We start from the raw sequence: 17,178 nt of genomic DNA on the forward strand, positions 1-17,178 counted from the left end.
AATTTTCAACCCTCACAATTGATTCAAATAACACCGCCTCGGTGTGTAGGAGGAATCTAATAAATTATGAAAGCGATCAATTAAATTAAAAACAGATATGAATTTTGCATCTACGGCGCCTTCTGTGAACGGATGCAAACTCGCTGCTCTTCATCTGCATCCTTTGCAGGATTACAGGGAAAAGATTGAGGCTTTTACAAAAATGGATGTTAATAATTTACATCTCTCCGCCGTCGTTGTCGGTGGCTTTCCGCGCCGGCTGCCTTTTTAAATATCTGCAATATTTGTCATGAGCAGAGGGCAATCAGGGGGAAAATTACAGCCGCCTCGCATTGGGAATTGGCAGATAGTGTTTTGCCCCCGGAGAATCGTCATTAGCAAAAAAGCCGGCGCACTGCAAGTCCCTCCCAAGTAGCGCTTGGAAAAATTGCATTTTCCTCACGTTTAAAAAAAGGGGAATCTTGTTGGTCCTTAGAGGACTAGCCGCATTTTCAAAATGTTTTTGACTTCTCTAAGTGAAATGGATTCAATATTGGTAGGCGTCAATATTAGGCATGACTGGCCTTGGATGAGGTCTGTGAAGTCAACTCATTTGCAAAAGCAGCTTCCCAGTTGGAGTGAACATTTTTTTAAAAATATTCTTGCTTCTAGAGCAAAACCTTTTTCATAAGTGAACTCAGTGGTGGTGGTTTTTTTTTTTCACCTTCTTTGTGAAATCTAAATACTGCATGTTGCAATGAATATTCACTATTTAAGCAAAAAAATAAAGCAAACAGATGGACACGGTTGCTCTGTTCTGGCTGGAGCAAAAGATGCACAGGCAGGTAACGCAAGTCAGATGGTAATGAATATGTATCAAGTGTTTTTTTTTTTCGGTTTTGTTTTATTTGTGCAAGCAAAGAATCACATTGCTGGCAGTTCTGTTATAACATAGCTTTGTCGACGTTTTTGTTTGTGTTGCTGTTTCTGGAAGTGAGACAATTTACATCATCAAAACCAACTTGGTCTTTTCTGTGCCTTGCTAATTTACATTGCCCAGGGTTTGTACTAGCATGATTTGGCAGCTAGACGAGAAGAAGATGCAACATTTAAAAGTGGCAGCTGCTAGATACCATAAAATAGCCGAACAGATGCATACAAACAAAGCAAAAGAAGGAAACAGGTAGGCAAAAAGTGCCACTTTACTAAGTGTGTGTCATTTTTGTTATATGAAGATCACCCATGTGATGAGATGAAATCAGGCGCAAATCACGTCATTTTTAGAGAATCGGAATCAGGTTAAAATATCTTTACTTTTGTATTTTTAAGGGCTATAAAGCAACAATATAAGAGCTTTAAAGATTTTGTTCCTACAAATTAGGGATGTCCCAGATCCAATCACGTGATCACAACATTTTTAGTGAAAATGTATTTATTGTTAATGGCCCTGCAATAAAATTATCCAGAGGTATAAGGATTTTGGCAAAAAACCCAATTTAATTTAAAAATATATATTTTTAATTTTAAAGATGGATTTCATGTTAGGATATATTACAAAAAATAAATAAACATGTATCCAATCAGAGCTTCTCATCTCATTTTCTGAACCGGTTTATCCTCATTAAAATCGACCTGGACTTGAACCCAGGTCTTCCACTGTTAGGCCGACCCGCTAATCACTCATCCACCTGGCCGCCCCAATAAGAGCTTGCAATCGGCAAATCCACATAAATCAGGTGACCCAGAATCAGATCATCCCTACTACAAATAATAATAATCGGACATAGGCTTTGTCATCATCATTGACTCGACAAAAGCCTAATTGTCATCATACCCATCTCTGCGTATGACGAAATTGGTAAATAGAGTAATTTCCATTTTTTTTCCAATATATAAAATCATATACTCAACAATATTCAACCGTATTTTGTGCTGAACAACTGATATGAGAAAAAAACGGAATGGTAACGTTGTAAATAAATAAATAAAAATAAGGCAGATAGACTCACTTTAACGAGTTGACTGAATTTTGAATACATATTTAAGCAAAATAAAAATAAAAACAGCCTGTAAATAAAAGGCAAGCCTTAACATCATGTTACGATCGTGACCCTCGCGTGTTGAACGCCCTCGGCAGTGTAAAAAAAAAAACAGTGAAAAAGCAGCTTTGAACTCAGCTATAGTCGGCTAGCTCCGGCAAACATTTACATAAAGCCCAGCGAGACAAACCCGCATACACATCTAAACACACAATCCGTCCTCATTGTTTAAAAGCCCCCCAAAGACTTTGTGTAACTCAAACCAGGGACTCCAGCCAAAGCAAACTAAAGCTGCAAAGAGTTTTGGGGAGGACTGAAGCCTTCCCAGGGGTGGAGAACGCCTGATGCAACAAGGCAGCCATTTCATGGTCAACATGCGGCGCCGCGATGCTACACTTTATCTTCACGCGCCAGCCACGCAAACGTCAAGTTATTACGGCGGATTAGTGGAAGGCGGAGTTGAGGTGATCCGGCGTGCAGAGAGCCGGGGAGAACGTGTGGTGTTGGCTACGTCGCCGTGAGGAGAAGATAGCGTTTTGATAGGTAGTGCTTCTAAAATTGGGCTGTGAATCTTTTACTCAAAAAAAAAACATTTGATTCATATATCACAGTCCACGATCTGATTCAAGGAATAGAAAATTGCAATTGGTCCGATGTGAGATGTGACAAATAGAAATATTAGTTTTAAAATCTTAGTCGAAACAAAAATAAAATAGACTTACACTGTACAGAAAGCACCCTGCATTATTATTTTACCATATACATCACAAAAATGTAAATACCAGATAACCTCAGGCAGGGGTGCTCAAACTTTGCAAACAAACGAGCCAACATTAAGTTGGCACTTTATTGGGAACCAATTGGCTGCAAACCTTCCAATAGTTGCGTGTAGTGCAATTGTTGTATAACGCTGACGAGGCGTTATCAGAAAATGTTGCAAGTCACTCCGAAAACCGTTGGAAAAGACGGATTATAACGCACGGTGAATGAGTCGCTGTATCGGAAATGACCAGAACTTCCTCCTAAGATCTTTAAATGGCGGATTTGACAACAAAGTGTCATTTTGAAAATCCTTTATTTAGGAAAAATCAAACGTTTTGAGGCCCTGATAGGAAGTTCCAATGTTATGACCACTGGCCAGCTAATCGTAAAGCCTCCCATCGCCTCGAGTCGCTGGGAATAGAGCTCATCGTACCCCACGAGGCGTTGGGTGTGAATCAATTCTCGGTCTCTCGCCGCTCAATTAAGACTGGCCGAAAGCCACTCACCAGTTTATCGGTGAAGGGGGTCGACTCAGAGGGCGCCATGTCGTAATACGGTGGTTGGAGAGGGAGTTTCTGCATGTCCTCATCTTTATCCAGATGGACTACCTGCAGGAAGTAGACAGACGCAAAGTTAAATTTGCACTCAAAGTGCTTCCTAGGAGAATATCGAGTTCAGATTGAGTGTTGAATTGCGCTGCAGGCTCTGATATCCCCTCGTTCAGTGACGCCGATGGTCCAAATTTTGACAAGGAATTGTTTGCTTGACAGCAATTTCAACTTTGACTGCTTGGCTGAACCGTGCATTTGGATTTAGTAAACAGCTTGCGCGTGGCATGATGCAAACAGTAGCAATAATGCGGCACAGACGCGACAATAATTGTTGTGCTTCCAAAAAAACAAATTCAACATTTATTTTTCGATGCCACACCCATTGCTAAGGGTGTTTTGGAGGGGCACGGTTGACTGGCGACCAGTCTAGGGTGTAGGCTGCCTTTCGCCCTGAATCAAATGGGATTGGCTCCAGGAACCCTTGCAAGGATGCGTGGTACGGATGATGAATGAATATGTATATATTATTACTATTTTCATTTATTATAAAAATATAAAAGGATGTTTTCTTTGTGAGTGTTTCATAAACAGCACAATAACGTATGCAGTAATAAACGAAAAGTGCTAGTGCAAACCAATTGCGGCAAGCTATAAAAGTACCGTATTTTGCTGTTTAAAATACCCCCCCCCCCATTTAATATACCTGGGTATATTAAACGGCAGGGGTATATTAAATGGCGCACAAACGGGAAGGTACGATCCACTACGCACTCTTTATGCCGTGACGGAATGCATCAAGGTTTTGCAGACTAAAACTACTTACTGCTCAGGTTAAAACTACTTACTGCTGAATAAAGTCCGACATGGAATTTTAATGAACTTATCTATAATTATGCCCCCATGAACATCATACAAATCTTGCCAAATAAGCCGAGTTGCCGTTTAATATACCCAGGTATATTAAATGGCAGGGGTATATTAAATGGCGCACAAACAGGAGGCTCAAAAAAGCAAAAATAATTTAATATACCCGGTATATTAAACGGCAAAATACGGTAAGTATAAAAAAATACACATTGATTTACAAGGTAACTGAGGAGTTTCCAGCAGGTGTTCATCCTATCCTCACCTCCCTCGCTGTCAGATTTCCATCACCATGATGGACGACTTTAAATCATGACTAACATCTTGTCATCCATCTGCATCACTAGAGTTGGCAACAATGTATTTTTTTACAACTGACGAGAGTCCCAATAGAAGGAAATATGATCCATTTTTATGAAACCCTGCTATGCTGTTATCACGAAATGTATAAAAAAGGAGGTCTGTAATGATGAAGGGGGAGCTGGTCATACCTGGATATCGTCAGATGTCAAGTGTCCCTTCATGTCGCTGTTCTTCTTCTTGGGTGGCGGCGGGGCGGGCTTGTGGGCCGGCGGGAGGTCGGTCCTGTTGAGAAGGAGACAGAGAGCACAAAGACAACGTGACACTCGGGCACCTACAGCGCCAGCCGCCCGTCACGTTCCCCTAACCTTCCACGGTACTCTGTAATGAGAAGGCCTGCCTGCACTTGCCTTTTTTGCACTCTTTCTTGAGCTTTTGATAGATCTGGACTTGGCGGCTGCGTGGCGGCGGCGGCCATGCGCCCTTGCCCTTTCATAGGCTGCAGACAGACACTGTGCTAACGAAAGTGGGCTGTAATTGGACACTGAGGTGAGAGGGATGAGATGGCGATGCAAGGGTTGAGGGAGGAGGGGGGTGGGGGATGCAAGAGTTTCTCAGGTGCTTTGGTTCAATGGAGATTCACCGCCATTATTTTTTTGCAGTATTTTTACTAGATGAAAAATTCTGGCATCGGATCAGTATCGGCAAAACGTCGGAATTTCCTGGCTCCTGGCTTTAACCCGTTTAATATTTTGTCATGACATTTCTTAAAATTTGTGGTGTGATTGTGTGTGCGTGCTAGGATCAGAAAACCCTACGTGCTAAAAGTTTTCTGCTGTAAGCTGGCCAATACACAAAAGCCTTTCAGAACGGCACACGCCAGGGTCAGGCATTCGTTCCTGACACAACATGGATATCCATCACGGCTAATGAAGACGAGCCTTTTTTTTGTGCCACTCCCTGCTTCTCATTCACGCTTCTTGGCGTCCTTATTGAATAACATGACCTTTTCCGGCAAGGCCAAGCCGGCGATTTAATGTGCAGAAAATTTGTGCATGAGCGCACCAATTAACTCTTTCTTTCACGCTCTTTATTTCCGCTCACATGAAAAGTCCCCGCCATGCCAGCGCTTAAAAAAAATAAAAATGACTGAACAAGGGTGCAGTTGAGTTAAGATCAGTACTCTTTTGATTTGTTTAGTTCAAATCATTGCCAAACATGCTCTACATACTTCGTCCCGTTATTGTGCTGTCAGAAATGCAGCCAAATAACAAAAATCACATTTCGTAGTGGGTAAAGAGAATTTTCAGATTTTGTCAGCCTTTTTCCTGGTGGGATTTACCAGCAATGTGTACAAAAATAAAGGTAAATATCAAATTTTCTAATGCTTTTCAAATAGTTTAAATAGGATATAAACCGTGACCGGACGTTTGGTCGCCGGACGTTTGGTCGCCGGACGTTTGGTCTCCCAGAATATAATTTTGAGAGCTGGTTTCAACAGTAGATATTTAGATATTAAACTCTCTCCTCTCATGAATATAATTTTGAGAGCTGGTTTCAACAGTAAACTCTGTCATGTTGTCTAACGTCCGGGCGACCAAACGTCCGGGCGACCAAACGTCCGGGCGACCAAACGTCCGGGCGACCAAACGTCCGGGCGACCAAACGTCCGGCGACCAAACGTCCGGCGACCAAACGTCCGAGTACCGATATAAACTGTATTTGACCATTCGCGACACACGACATCAGGAATTGGTCTGTAACATTTCCAGAATCGAGCCCCGTGGCGAGGTGACAAAAACCCACCATCTCTTGCAGTGTAAAAAAACAAAAAAAGATAGAAAAGCAATTTCTCTAGTGACAAACGAGGATCTCAGAGGTGAATCGATGGGCTCATTAGTCTACATTGTGATCTAGATCACTTGACGCACACAAACAAAAGCTTTGACGGCCGCCTTGGAAAAAAAGCTAAAAAAAATAATCTCATTCCCAGTCCCCGTCAACGCGGCGTGACATCAAACCGCAGCGAGTGGAAAAATCCGCCGGATGCCTCCCGCATTGACCTACATGTCGCTTCTTTTCAACAACATCACCAAACAGTTGACACTTTTTAACATCCACCTCCATGTTAGCAGAAATTTACCAGGGTGTGTGTACTTTTTGCAGTGGAAACTCTTCTTCAAACCTGCCAGGCCCTCTCATCATGGCATTTCATTGGCAGCGCCAGCTCGGAGGGGGCCATCATTTTTCATGGCGGACACCCCGGGGGTCTTCTTTTCATGTTTCTCATCGCCCACCCTCCTCAGATGTCACAAGTGGGAGAATGAAAAGGAAACTGACATGAAAGCAGGTGTTTTTGTATGACTGATGTTATAGTATTTGTATCACAATAAAACCCCATGTAGTGACAATATACACCACAGATGTCAAAGTGCCGGCCCGGGGGCCAAATGTGGCCCGCCGCATCATTTTATGTGGCCCGAGAAAGTATATATCCTGAATGCCGACTTTCGGTTTTAGGATCAAATTCCAATTATTATAGGTGTATATTATATTTCCTAATTTTCCCCTTTTTAAAATCAATAATTGCAATTTTGTAATCCAATTTTGTGTTTTTAGTTCAAAAAGCATTTTGTAAAATCTAAAAAAAAAAATAACACAAATATTTTCAGTTTTCCATTTTAATATTGAACATGATAAAAAAATTTTGATTTTGAAATGAAAAACAAGTGATTAAAAGACGTTTTCACTTACTAAGAAAAAAAAGCTCAAATAAACAGTTTATCTATTAAAAAGATAAGAATATTTAGGGCTTTTGATCCATTTCTTTTAATCTGATTTTTAGAAAAAAAAAATATATATATATATATATATATATGTCCGGCCCACGTGAAATCAAGTTGACGTTAATGCGGCCCGCGAACCAACCCGAGTTCGACACCCTTGATATACACATGTATTTCCCGTATTTTATAAAAAAAAATAGGCATTTGTACGTTTTTTCATCACTTAATAAGGGGAATTGCAATCATTAATAAAGCGAGCAATTGTCCGAGGTTGCCAGATATGGTACAGTAAAATGTCCTACAGTGTAGCACAAGCAACAAACTAAATTGAGTGCAGAAGAACACACTTGGCTCAAGAGGCGCAGATTGCAGGCATTTATTTTCAATGGAACTGTAAGAGATTTAATAATCAAAAGGATTATTATGAGGTTCAGGAAGAGGTTAACAGAATATAGTATGCCAAATATTTGAAAACAAACATCCAGGATTAGAATGTTTTTTGCGCTCACTCGGATGAACAGCTGCCATCTGTTAATATCCTTAACAACTCAGCACACGTGCGGCAAACATGCGGAGTTATTGGGGAAAACCTGCGCAAAGAGTGGGAACTAACTCACGGGAGAGTCGAATAACCCATGTTGTCAGATTAAAAAGTCATCAGTTTCAATTTGTACGCCTCCGCGCCACCGAAGGCTTCAAAGCGGCAGCTGTCGGCGCCACTCGGGGGAACGTTTGCCTCGCAGCTGACTAAAGGACGTCCCATCCTGGGAAGTTGGGGTACAGTAGTTGTCAAAAGACTCTTTTAAGCTCTATGTAAAGGTTGGTATTTCATTTTGTAATGCTGTTTCAATCTGTTACTCCAAGAATAGTCGTATCGGGCGCCGATGCCGTTACTAAATATCAGATTGGGACATCACTAATTCAGTTAAGTGTAGATAAAATTCAGTGGCGGTCTGTGCATTTTCTCGTAGCGCCTTCAACGAATCAATCCAACCCTCAAAAACTATTTTATGGCTATAAAACCTCTACTGCAGCTACAGCTGCGACACATAAAAAATAATCAATAAATCAATGCACAAAAATGGGGTAAAATCCACTTCCTAGCAGCATTTAATGTTTAAATACAAATACTGGAGCTTTTCAGACATTAAAACCAGGCCAGTGCAACCAGGGGGAAAAGCAATGAAAGTAAGCTAACAGACAATTTGGAATTATTTAATAAGTATTGATGGACAAAATATAATATATGATTCAGATATTTCTTAGGCCAGCAGAGAAGGCCTTGAAGGCCCTGACGGCCCGCCACTGATAAAATTAAAGGTTGTCGGTTCGAATCGAATCGAGACAGACACATTTGGCAACTATTAAATTGTTTTCCCAAGAGTCGTCTTAAAATTGTTCATTTACGCCTTAACGACAGCATTGGGATATTTGACAAAAACTCCCTACCCCACAGCAGGCGTACAAAAATAAAGCCAAATATCATCTCATTTTCTAATGCTTTTCAAATAGTATTCTTTTTCAATAGTTCATTCTTGCAAAGAAATAAATACCTCAAACAGCAAATCAACTATTACTCATTTTCACTTTAACTAACACTGTTTGAAACACGTCGTTGAAAAGGAAGAAATAATTGAACGTTTTGACAACTTATTTGGAACGTGCTTTGAAATAAATCGGAACCGCTGAAAATTATTGCTTGATTTAATTTTTTTTGTCATAGTTTTTATACAAACTGTGTAGTTAGTAGTTTGGTAAAGACTAGCACAGTAAACTATGGAACATTGCTAGCATTTGGCATCTTTGCTCCCATCTCACTTCCGCCATGATTCCAGTTCAAATGATCACTCTTACACTTCCTTGTGACATCTGCATTTCTGGCAAAGTGGATACCTGCCATGTCTTCCTTATGGGATTTGGTTGGTGCAATTTCACAGGAGCGCCGTGAGACAGAAGCCGATGTGCAACGAGAAGTTCTTGCAACTCCCAGACTTTAGTACCTCATCTGCGCTGTGATGCAGTAATGAGGGCCTGATGCTAATGAAAACTGACAAGCGCTGCACGCCTGTGGCCAGCAGAATGCGCCTAGGCGGGGGAGGCGGAAACTGCCACCAAGTTGAACGCGACTCAGGCGTCCGTCCACCTTGCGGCTCTCTCGGCCACGGCGCTCGGCTGGACACCGACGCTCGCGGCGGCTTAAGAGGAGATTTAAGGGGGATAGTGCGGGGAAAACATTGCTAATCCCCAAATTGAGAGGCGTAATCTGAGCGGGAGATTGGCTGGCCAAGACCTACATTGCACTCCGACAGAATCTTGACTCTCTTGACCAACATTTATGACCCAAGGGAGCAATTTACAGCCAACGAAAGCAAAGCCCGTTGGGATCACCGGGCCACTGGTTGATGAGGTAGGAACAACGCGGCCCGGCGGTCGAGATGACCTGTTCGGCTCTCATTGATTTCTGCTGATCACAATCTTATTTGCCAATTTAAATGCTAATGATACTTTTAATTGCACTCCGACTGGTGATGAAAGCAAAATGATTTCCAGGAGGCAATTACTTTCCCGCTTTGTCTCACGGACGGGCACATACACACACAAAAAAAACCCCACAAGAATGCAACAACTGTCTTTTGTTCTTGGACAAGTTTATCAAAAATAATTCTGGCCGTGGAGAAGAATACTTCACTTTGCAATTATACACATTTGGCTCATATCCAGACCTCAGGCATTGGTAGATTAGACATAATGTACACGGCTAGGACAAGATAACACCAAGAGACACGGAATTCACAATTAAGCACCGATTTAGAGCCAGGTTACATCACTGACACTTTGTTACAAAGCTGCAAGCTACAAGATGTCAACATTGCAAAGATTTTGCACGAAAATTTGACGTTAAAAGGCCCACTCTTACATCAGTAGATACTTTACTGATATCAATAGATCTAACGTCACTGACCCACAACAAGACGTCCTTTTCTTTGTAAAATAAACCAAAAACACAGTTTGAATCCCATTTCATTGTGGTCAGAAAGCCAGAGTCAATTACCAGAAGCTATGTTGGCGAAGGCAGCATTTTCGTTCCTTTTTTTGCTGCTGTGTTGAGTGCTCTCTCTTTTCTTACGTTGCCAATGTAAATTTAGTATTCCGAGTTGTATCCCGATACAGTTTTCCATTGAGTCAGACACCCTCTGCCAGAATCCCTACTTTCGATTACACCATTGGTTTCAACTATGCAGAGGCAAACCATTACACTGATTATTTTTACTGTACACTTTCAATACTTATGGATCTGTGTGAGTCTTCACTTATTTTTTAACACTCCTTGACAAGATGTTATCATTTAATTAGTGTGTTAATTAGAGTGTAAAATGTTGTGACAGTGGGACTTTAACATGTAGTCACACCTATAATAAAGCATCTATTGAACAAGATTTTCAAGTGACATCAAAAAAATCAGTCATTACATTTTATAGACTATGCATTTTAGCTTATTTTTTTCCGTATAAGCCTCAAAATCACTAGTTATGATCGGAAAACCAGTTTTTTTTATCTGCAATGTAAATATTATTTGTGTATTATATATGTAACACAATTGATGACCTTCCCTCCTAAATTCCAGTGTAAATATCTTGAACAAGGTTCTATGACTGTGTTGTGGATGCATGTTTCCACCAGACGTGAACATCCTTCACATTGACTTTTTTTGTCTGAACAACATCTTCCTTCCCGTTTAAGTCATGTCCTTTCAGTACCGTCTGTGAAAATATGCTGACAACATCCAGCGTCAACAGGATTTCTTGTGCCGCATTTACAAGTGCAACGGCGGCTGTGTCCAAGTGATTTATTCCACCCAACGTCAGCAACTGTGTCAATGTCAGGATCGCGAGAGTAAAAATTCATTTCGCAAGGCGGCGCGCCGATGCCACGCTTACCATTGTGGACGCAATTTCAAGCGGTGTGGTGGCGGGTCGTAAATCACAGCCTGGGTGAGCAAGACCGATGAACACATTCTTCCCTGACGATCGCTTTTGACAAACGCCCGTCTGTTTTGATAATCATTAGACGCTCCAGTCGCTTAACGGTCGTGTGATTTATTGGCCTTGACCGAGAGCGAGCGACGCTCGGCTGAAGCGAACACAATCAACTGTGTTGTCTACTTTGCTCGTTTTGTAGCATTCCACTTGGCTGTCCTGGTTCAAGTGTGTCAAATTAACTTTCTTCGACAGCGATAATCATGTTTCAGTGCCGTTGATGGCGAGACCCTCCCAGTCAGAATGGATTGGATGTCTATCCCACTTAAAGTTAGTCAACAAGAGTTTTATACCTGTGATTTACAAGGCCAAGGTATATCAGATATACTGAAAATATTTCCGATTGCCAAGGGTTGGACTTGCCGTGTGCGGTCGATTGGTCGCCGGTCTTTTGGTCGCCCGGACCGCAACAACGGGCGACCAAAAGACCGGTGACAAAACAAGGTAAAACAACACGGTCTACGCATCAATAAAACCCAACAATGGCCATGAGCAGTTTCACTGAGCCGACGTGTGAGTGTATAAGAGTTTGTTTCTACATGTGTTGTCCCTTTAAGAAGCTACGTCAGTCAGGGTCTTAACAAGTTCTCCAACAAAAAACAATAAAAGTCCGGGAAATTTGGATCTTTTCTTTAGCCTAATAATTACTAGGGCATTAAGTATGACTAAATAGTAATTCGCAGTTTGTATTTAGGGAATTTGCGCAACTATTTAAATGGTAATTATCAATAACCTTCCGGGCAACCAAAAGACCGGCGACCAATCGACCGTGTACCATATCAGATATACCGAAAATATGTCCGATTGCCAAGGGTTGGACTTGCGCAGGTTAGCGACGGTCTGTCCACTACTCTTCACAGTCCTAGTGTCTTTTGTGTTTTACAATGGCACTATACTAATGTTTTATGTTCTGGAAAAAAGCTCACCAGTGATGCAAAATACAGATTTTAGAACTTTTGTTTTAATCAGTCACACGGATGTGTGTTGTAATGTTGAAACGTGGATCGTCTCCATAAATGTGATGTGATAACTGGTGATTTATTCCGCCAAGTACCCACTAGAAGCATAGATACTAACGCGCGGCCTTCCGCTGATAAAACTAAGAGCCTCCAACATTCACTTGATTAAACATCTGAACACATTTCATCTTAAGACACTGAACAGAGTGGACATTTCAAGTTCCAAGTTTACATTACGACAACAGCGCATGCACAGTTACACACTACAGAAAAATCTTTTATCATGCATGGGAGACGACAATCATGCACAGCAGATAAGCGAGGGGCGGTCGGAGGGGGTTTAAGAACGACAGACAAAAGGGAGAGAAGGTTGCACTACTCTTAACAAATGAATTTATCGGAAAGATTGGGTTTATGGGGAGATTAACAGCAGCCAAATCCTCTATCAGATCAGAGATCATTTTCCTCCGATTAGCAACTTGATTTGATATGTTTGCCATTAGCCTGCCGAGCTCACCCGATCTGATAAACTTCAAGCTTTGAGTCCCTCTTAAGGCTTTTAAGGGAGTCTGATTATCGGAGTTTATCAAAGGAGACAGATTTGTTTGAACAAAGTTTGACATGAAACTTGTGGCGCCCCAGAACCCCCCCCATTTGTTTTTACAGGGGCGTGCTTAAATATGTCACTTGCAGGCCGCCGTTGGAGGCGGGCAATAGAATAGAGGATCCGGGGGGGCAAGGCTGGGCGGGGGACAGACTGGGATCAGGCGCCTCTACTTTCCTTGTGGCGGACTCTGGCTTCTCTGCAGCCTGTGTCACGCAACTGTCAGTTACAGCGGCCACGGCGATGCTGAGGGTGGCGAGAGTGGGAAAACAGACAGAGAGATAGATAGACAGATAGATAGTTACTTGCACGTCACAGTGAGAAGGACAGATTAGCAAAGGGTAGCGAGTGGGAGACAGAAAGAAGTAGTGGTGGGGGGTCTGAGGGGTGCGTGATAAGAGGCTACTGCACTTGGTTTAGACTCGGTGCTTCCTGAGTCAAGACACAAACCATTCTGTATTTTTCACAATACAATCGCACTTGAGCATAAGTCTCACTGGCCAAAGAATACACAATGAAGAGATGGTTTTCAGAAAAACAACACACATATGCGCCCAAAAACAGTAAATTTACTTACGGCTTATTTAATTCCATCCTACACAGGTGCACCGTAATACCATTTACATTACTAATTTAAAAACCTAATTCATTGTTTGGAGATACACAATTTTTCTTGTAAATAATCCAATGCATAATTCTCTCTCTCTCTGTCACTTGTATGTAAAATATCCCTATAATCTTGTCTTGGGTCTTAGTTCTTCGTCGGAGTCAATTTTATAATCTGAAATATTCCACAATAAAGGCAGTGAGCCTTTTCATAGTCCCTCTGCTGGAATCCTTATCTTCGATTATGCCATCGGTTTCAACTATGCAGAGGCAAGCCATTACATAAATTATTTTAACAGTCAATTTAAGAAAAAAAATGAATTGGATCTGTCTTGGTCAATGTTCCCTCTAAGATGCGTGCGTGCGCAATTGCGCACTACTCTCGTCTTCTCTGTGCACAGAAAATCATATGGAGCGCACAAAATAAAATCCCTTTTTTTTAGCTGTGAGGCCGATGCGCGAACCACTCGTCCACCGGGCCACCCATTCATAGATATTAATCATTACATTTTATTATTACTAAATCATTTATGTGTAGTAAACATGCACCTGCTTATGGCAGGTGTGATACTGGTGTGTGCCCATAGCGAGCAATGATGAATGATGTTGCTCACACCAGTACTAGTGTGCTCAGGGAGGTTGTCTTTCTGCCCACACAAACAAAAAATTAGAGGGAACATTGGTCTTGGTCATTTATTTTGGACAAGATTCTATCATTTAATGAGTGTCTAAAAAGTCGTGATAGTGGAACTTTAAGTTCTATTTGTCGTCTTATTTTTTTGAACTGATTCCGAGTAAACATTCCGCTTTCACTGTGCAAAATTTTCCTGGACTTATTCATATTAGCAGCAACATTTCCCGCCAGAATTGCTCTTTCCATTTTTTGGGAGAGCATGGCAGTAACCTGGGCAACAAGCTATCTGCAAAGACCAGGTGTCTGCGACAGGGACAATTAGTTGGATACGACGTGAGCTCTCACATTTTCGAGCACGTGGCTTTTGCAGTTCTCCGAATAAACAGATGGCCTTTGCTCCATCCCCTTTCACAAACGTATTTATATTAATTTTAGCTCGGTGACTTGTTTCCTCTTAGCTGCAGCCCTCGGCTACTTCGGCTGTGCGGCAGCTGGCTGAGTTGAAGGTTTTATGAACTTTACGCTTTATAAAAAGGCAGATTAGCTGATAAACTTTAAAAGCAGCCTCTCCGTCTCCAAAAATGTTACACCGGAACCCAAACAATAAAGAGAAAATTGATCCACAGGTTGTTTTTTTTAAAGATGAATTTGCATTAACAATTTATCTTTACTTTTTCCTGATAATGAAGATTAAGAATTTAAAATAAAGACTTGTAAAGGCACTTTGATCAGATGAAAGATAAACTATCATCAAATAAATGAACTAAAATGTTGCCCTTATTAAATATACTAATCAGATATTTTTCTAGGATTTAGTAAGTACTTGTTTTTTTTAATTATGTGTGTTTAGGTTCACATTGTAATGAACCTTTTGAAAACTCTCAGTATTTAAAACCACTCAACCTACCACACTTTTTCCAATGCAGTTTTTGTATTGAGGTCATTGTTGAGTCACTCTAGATCACATGTGTTAAAGTGGCGGCATCATTTTGTTTGGCCCGAGAAAGTAAATCATGAGTGCTGACTTTCTGTTTTAGGATCAAATTAAAATAAAGAGTATAGATGTATATTAAATTTCCTGAATTTCCCCCTTTTAAAACAATAATTGTATTTTTTTAATCCATTTTTCTGTGTTTTTAGTTCAAAAATGATTTTGTAAAATCTAAAAATATATTTAAAAAGCTACAATAAACAATGTTTTAGATCTATAAAAAACTGAATATTCAGGGCTTTTAATCCAGTTCTTTTAATCCATTTATTAAAAAAATCTAAATATTATATCTAAAATGGTCCGGCCCACGTGAAATCAAGTTGACGTTAAAGCGGCCTGCGAACCAACCTCTGACACCCTTGCTATAGATCAAAGTTTCTCAAGGTATATTGTATAATTACAAAAATCTCAGAGAACAATGTCAAACAATTTCAGATAAAATCTTACATAGACACTGAATACTGAGGAGCTCATCTCAGGTGTCTACACAAGTTAATTATATATTCTGACATTAAGTGAAAAATTACTAACTATGTGCTACTGAGATCGACAAATATAAAATAGAATTAGTTGTAAAGGACTTACTTAAATGTTTGGTCTTATTGAATAAAATCTGTTCATTTCTAACATCACACCTGATGAATAGTAGTGGGGAATCACTGTTTTAGATTACAAGGAAAATCTCACTACCTCCCATATTGCCATGGCACAAAAATTAAAATGGCCAAATAATATTATAAAACCATTTAGAAGCGATCCTCCATTTTTTTTTCTCCCGCCAGCAGACTGACTAACAGCATGGTTCTCAGGATGAATGGGAGGGAGGCGGCAGCCTCTATGCACTATTAACTTCTAGCGAATGGTGTTTTTGTGTCTTTCAAAGCCCTCAATTCTCCGGAGGGACGACATGAGTTCACATCTAATCTCCCGCCTGCCTCCCCTGCCCGACAACACTCTTTTGGCAAAAGGCTCTCGCTACTCACAGGTCATTATCTGTCTCCGTACGGGTCTTCTGCTGGCGCCGGTGGACCATGACCACGGTGACGGCCACGCCAATGATGAGGCCGATGGCCACGATGCCTCCCAGGATCCCGATAACGCCGCCCGGGGGGCCCCGCGCCATCGGTTTCTCTGCACATGCGGCAAAAGAGGAAAACAGTGTCAGCATGAAGCTCAGAAAGAAGAACTGTTGCTGAGCCACCGGGGATTACAAAATGGCAGGGAAGAATGGTGACATGTGGTGGGATTCATTCACAGTGGAGATGAGGGGAGAAAAAAAAAGTCCTGAACGATGCCCGGTTAGAGAATTTGTCGACAAATAGGCAAAGCAGTTCTAAAAAAAAAAAAAAAAAAAAAATGACAAGGGTTACCATATTATTTCTATCTTGCATATTTGCCACCTGCACGTATAACCCCTTAAAATTGCCATAAAATCATAGAATTTTACAATTTCTCTCATAAGACGCCCCCTGATTCACAATTTTCACCTTCATATTCATGGTTTTAATAGGGAGTACAAATGTGTTACCTTGAATGGAAAATCTTAAGAAAAATCATTGCACGTGCTATTTCTGAGCTACTGTATGAATCGAAAGGACCACCTGCTGGATTGCACATTGCGAATGGGTGTTGCCTGCATGTAGAAAAATTCAAAAAGGAAGTCATGTGAGCAGTACAACCAGGAAGTGTGTCCGTAGCGGTCTAGTTTGTCATCCCTAGATAAGATGGCGTTGCCCTGAGAAAGCAATGGCAGGCACATGAGTTTTTTCACATTTTATGCAAGATATGTGTTTAGCGTTTTATCTGTTTACCTTTTATCTATTTTGAAATAGATAATGTGTAATGGCGCTTTCTTGTCATTGCAGTTTCGAGAATATCGAGTCTAATTTGTGTGCATATAAGCCGTACCCTTGATTCAGTCATCATTTTTTTGCGACAAATACAGTGTATGTGAGAAAATATGGTAAAATAAAAGAGGCTAAACAATTGGTACTGACATGACAATGCAAATCCAATTCTAGACTGAAGAAAAGTGCTTACAAATAGGAAACAAGTAAATCTTCATG

General features: G+C 40.9%; 1 protein-coding gene across 5 annotated transcripts in view; it reads right to left on the reverse strand.

Annotated features, from left to right (window-relative positions):
• The window catches only part of nectin1b (nectin cell adhesion molecule 1b), a 137,884-nt gene that overhangs the window by 13,841 nt on the left and 106,865 nt on the right, over positions 1-17,178 (reverse strand). For 3 of the 5 annotated variants that reach the window (XM_077611958.1, XM_077611959.1, XM_077611962.1), the window contains 4 exons: positions 16,096-16,243; positions 13,057-13,127; positions 4,687-4,778; positions 3,287-3,388 (listed from right to left, as the gene is read on the reverse strand). In XM_077611958.1, coding sequence (XP_077468084.1) covers positions 3,287-3,388; positions 4,687-4,778; positions 13,057-13,127; positions 16,096-16,243 — 413 coding nt within the window. Of the gene's footprint in view, positions 1-3,286; positions 3,389-4,686; positions 4,781-13,019; positions 13,128-16,095; positions 16,244-17,178 lie in introns of all 5 variants that reach the window. The other 2 variants (XM_077611964.1, XM_077611960.1) reach the window with 2 other exon arrangements.

Source organism: Stigmatopora argus, chromosome 10, assembly GCF_051989625.1.
Source record: "Stigmatopora argus isolate UIUO_Sarg chromosome 10, RoL_Sarg_1.0, whole genome shotgun sequence".
Lineage (NCBI taxonomy): Eukaryota > Metazoa > Chordata > Actinopteri > Syngnathiformes > Syngnathidae > Stigmatopora > Stigmatopora argus.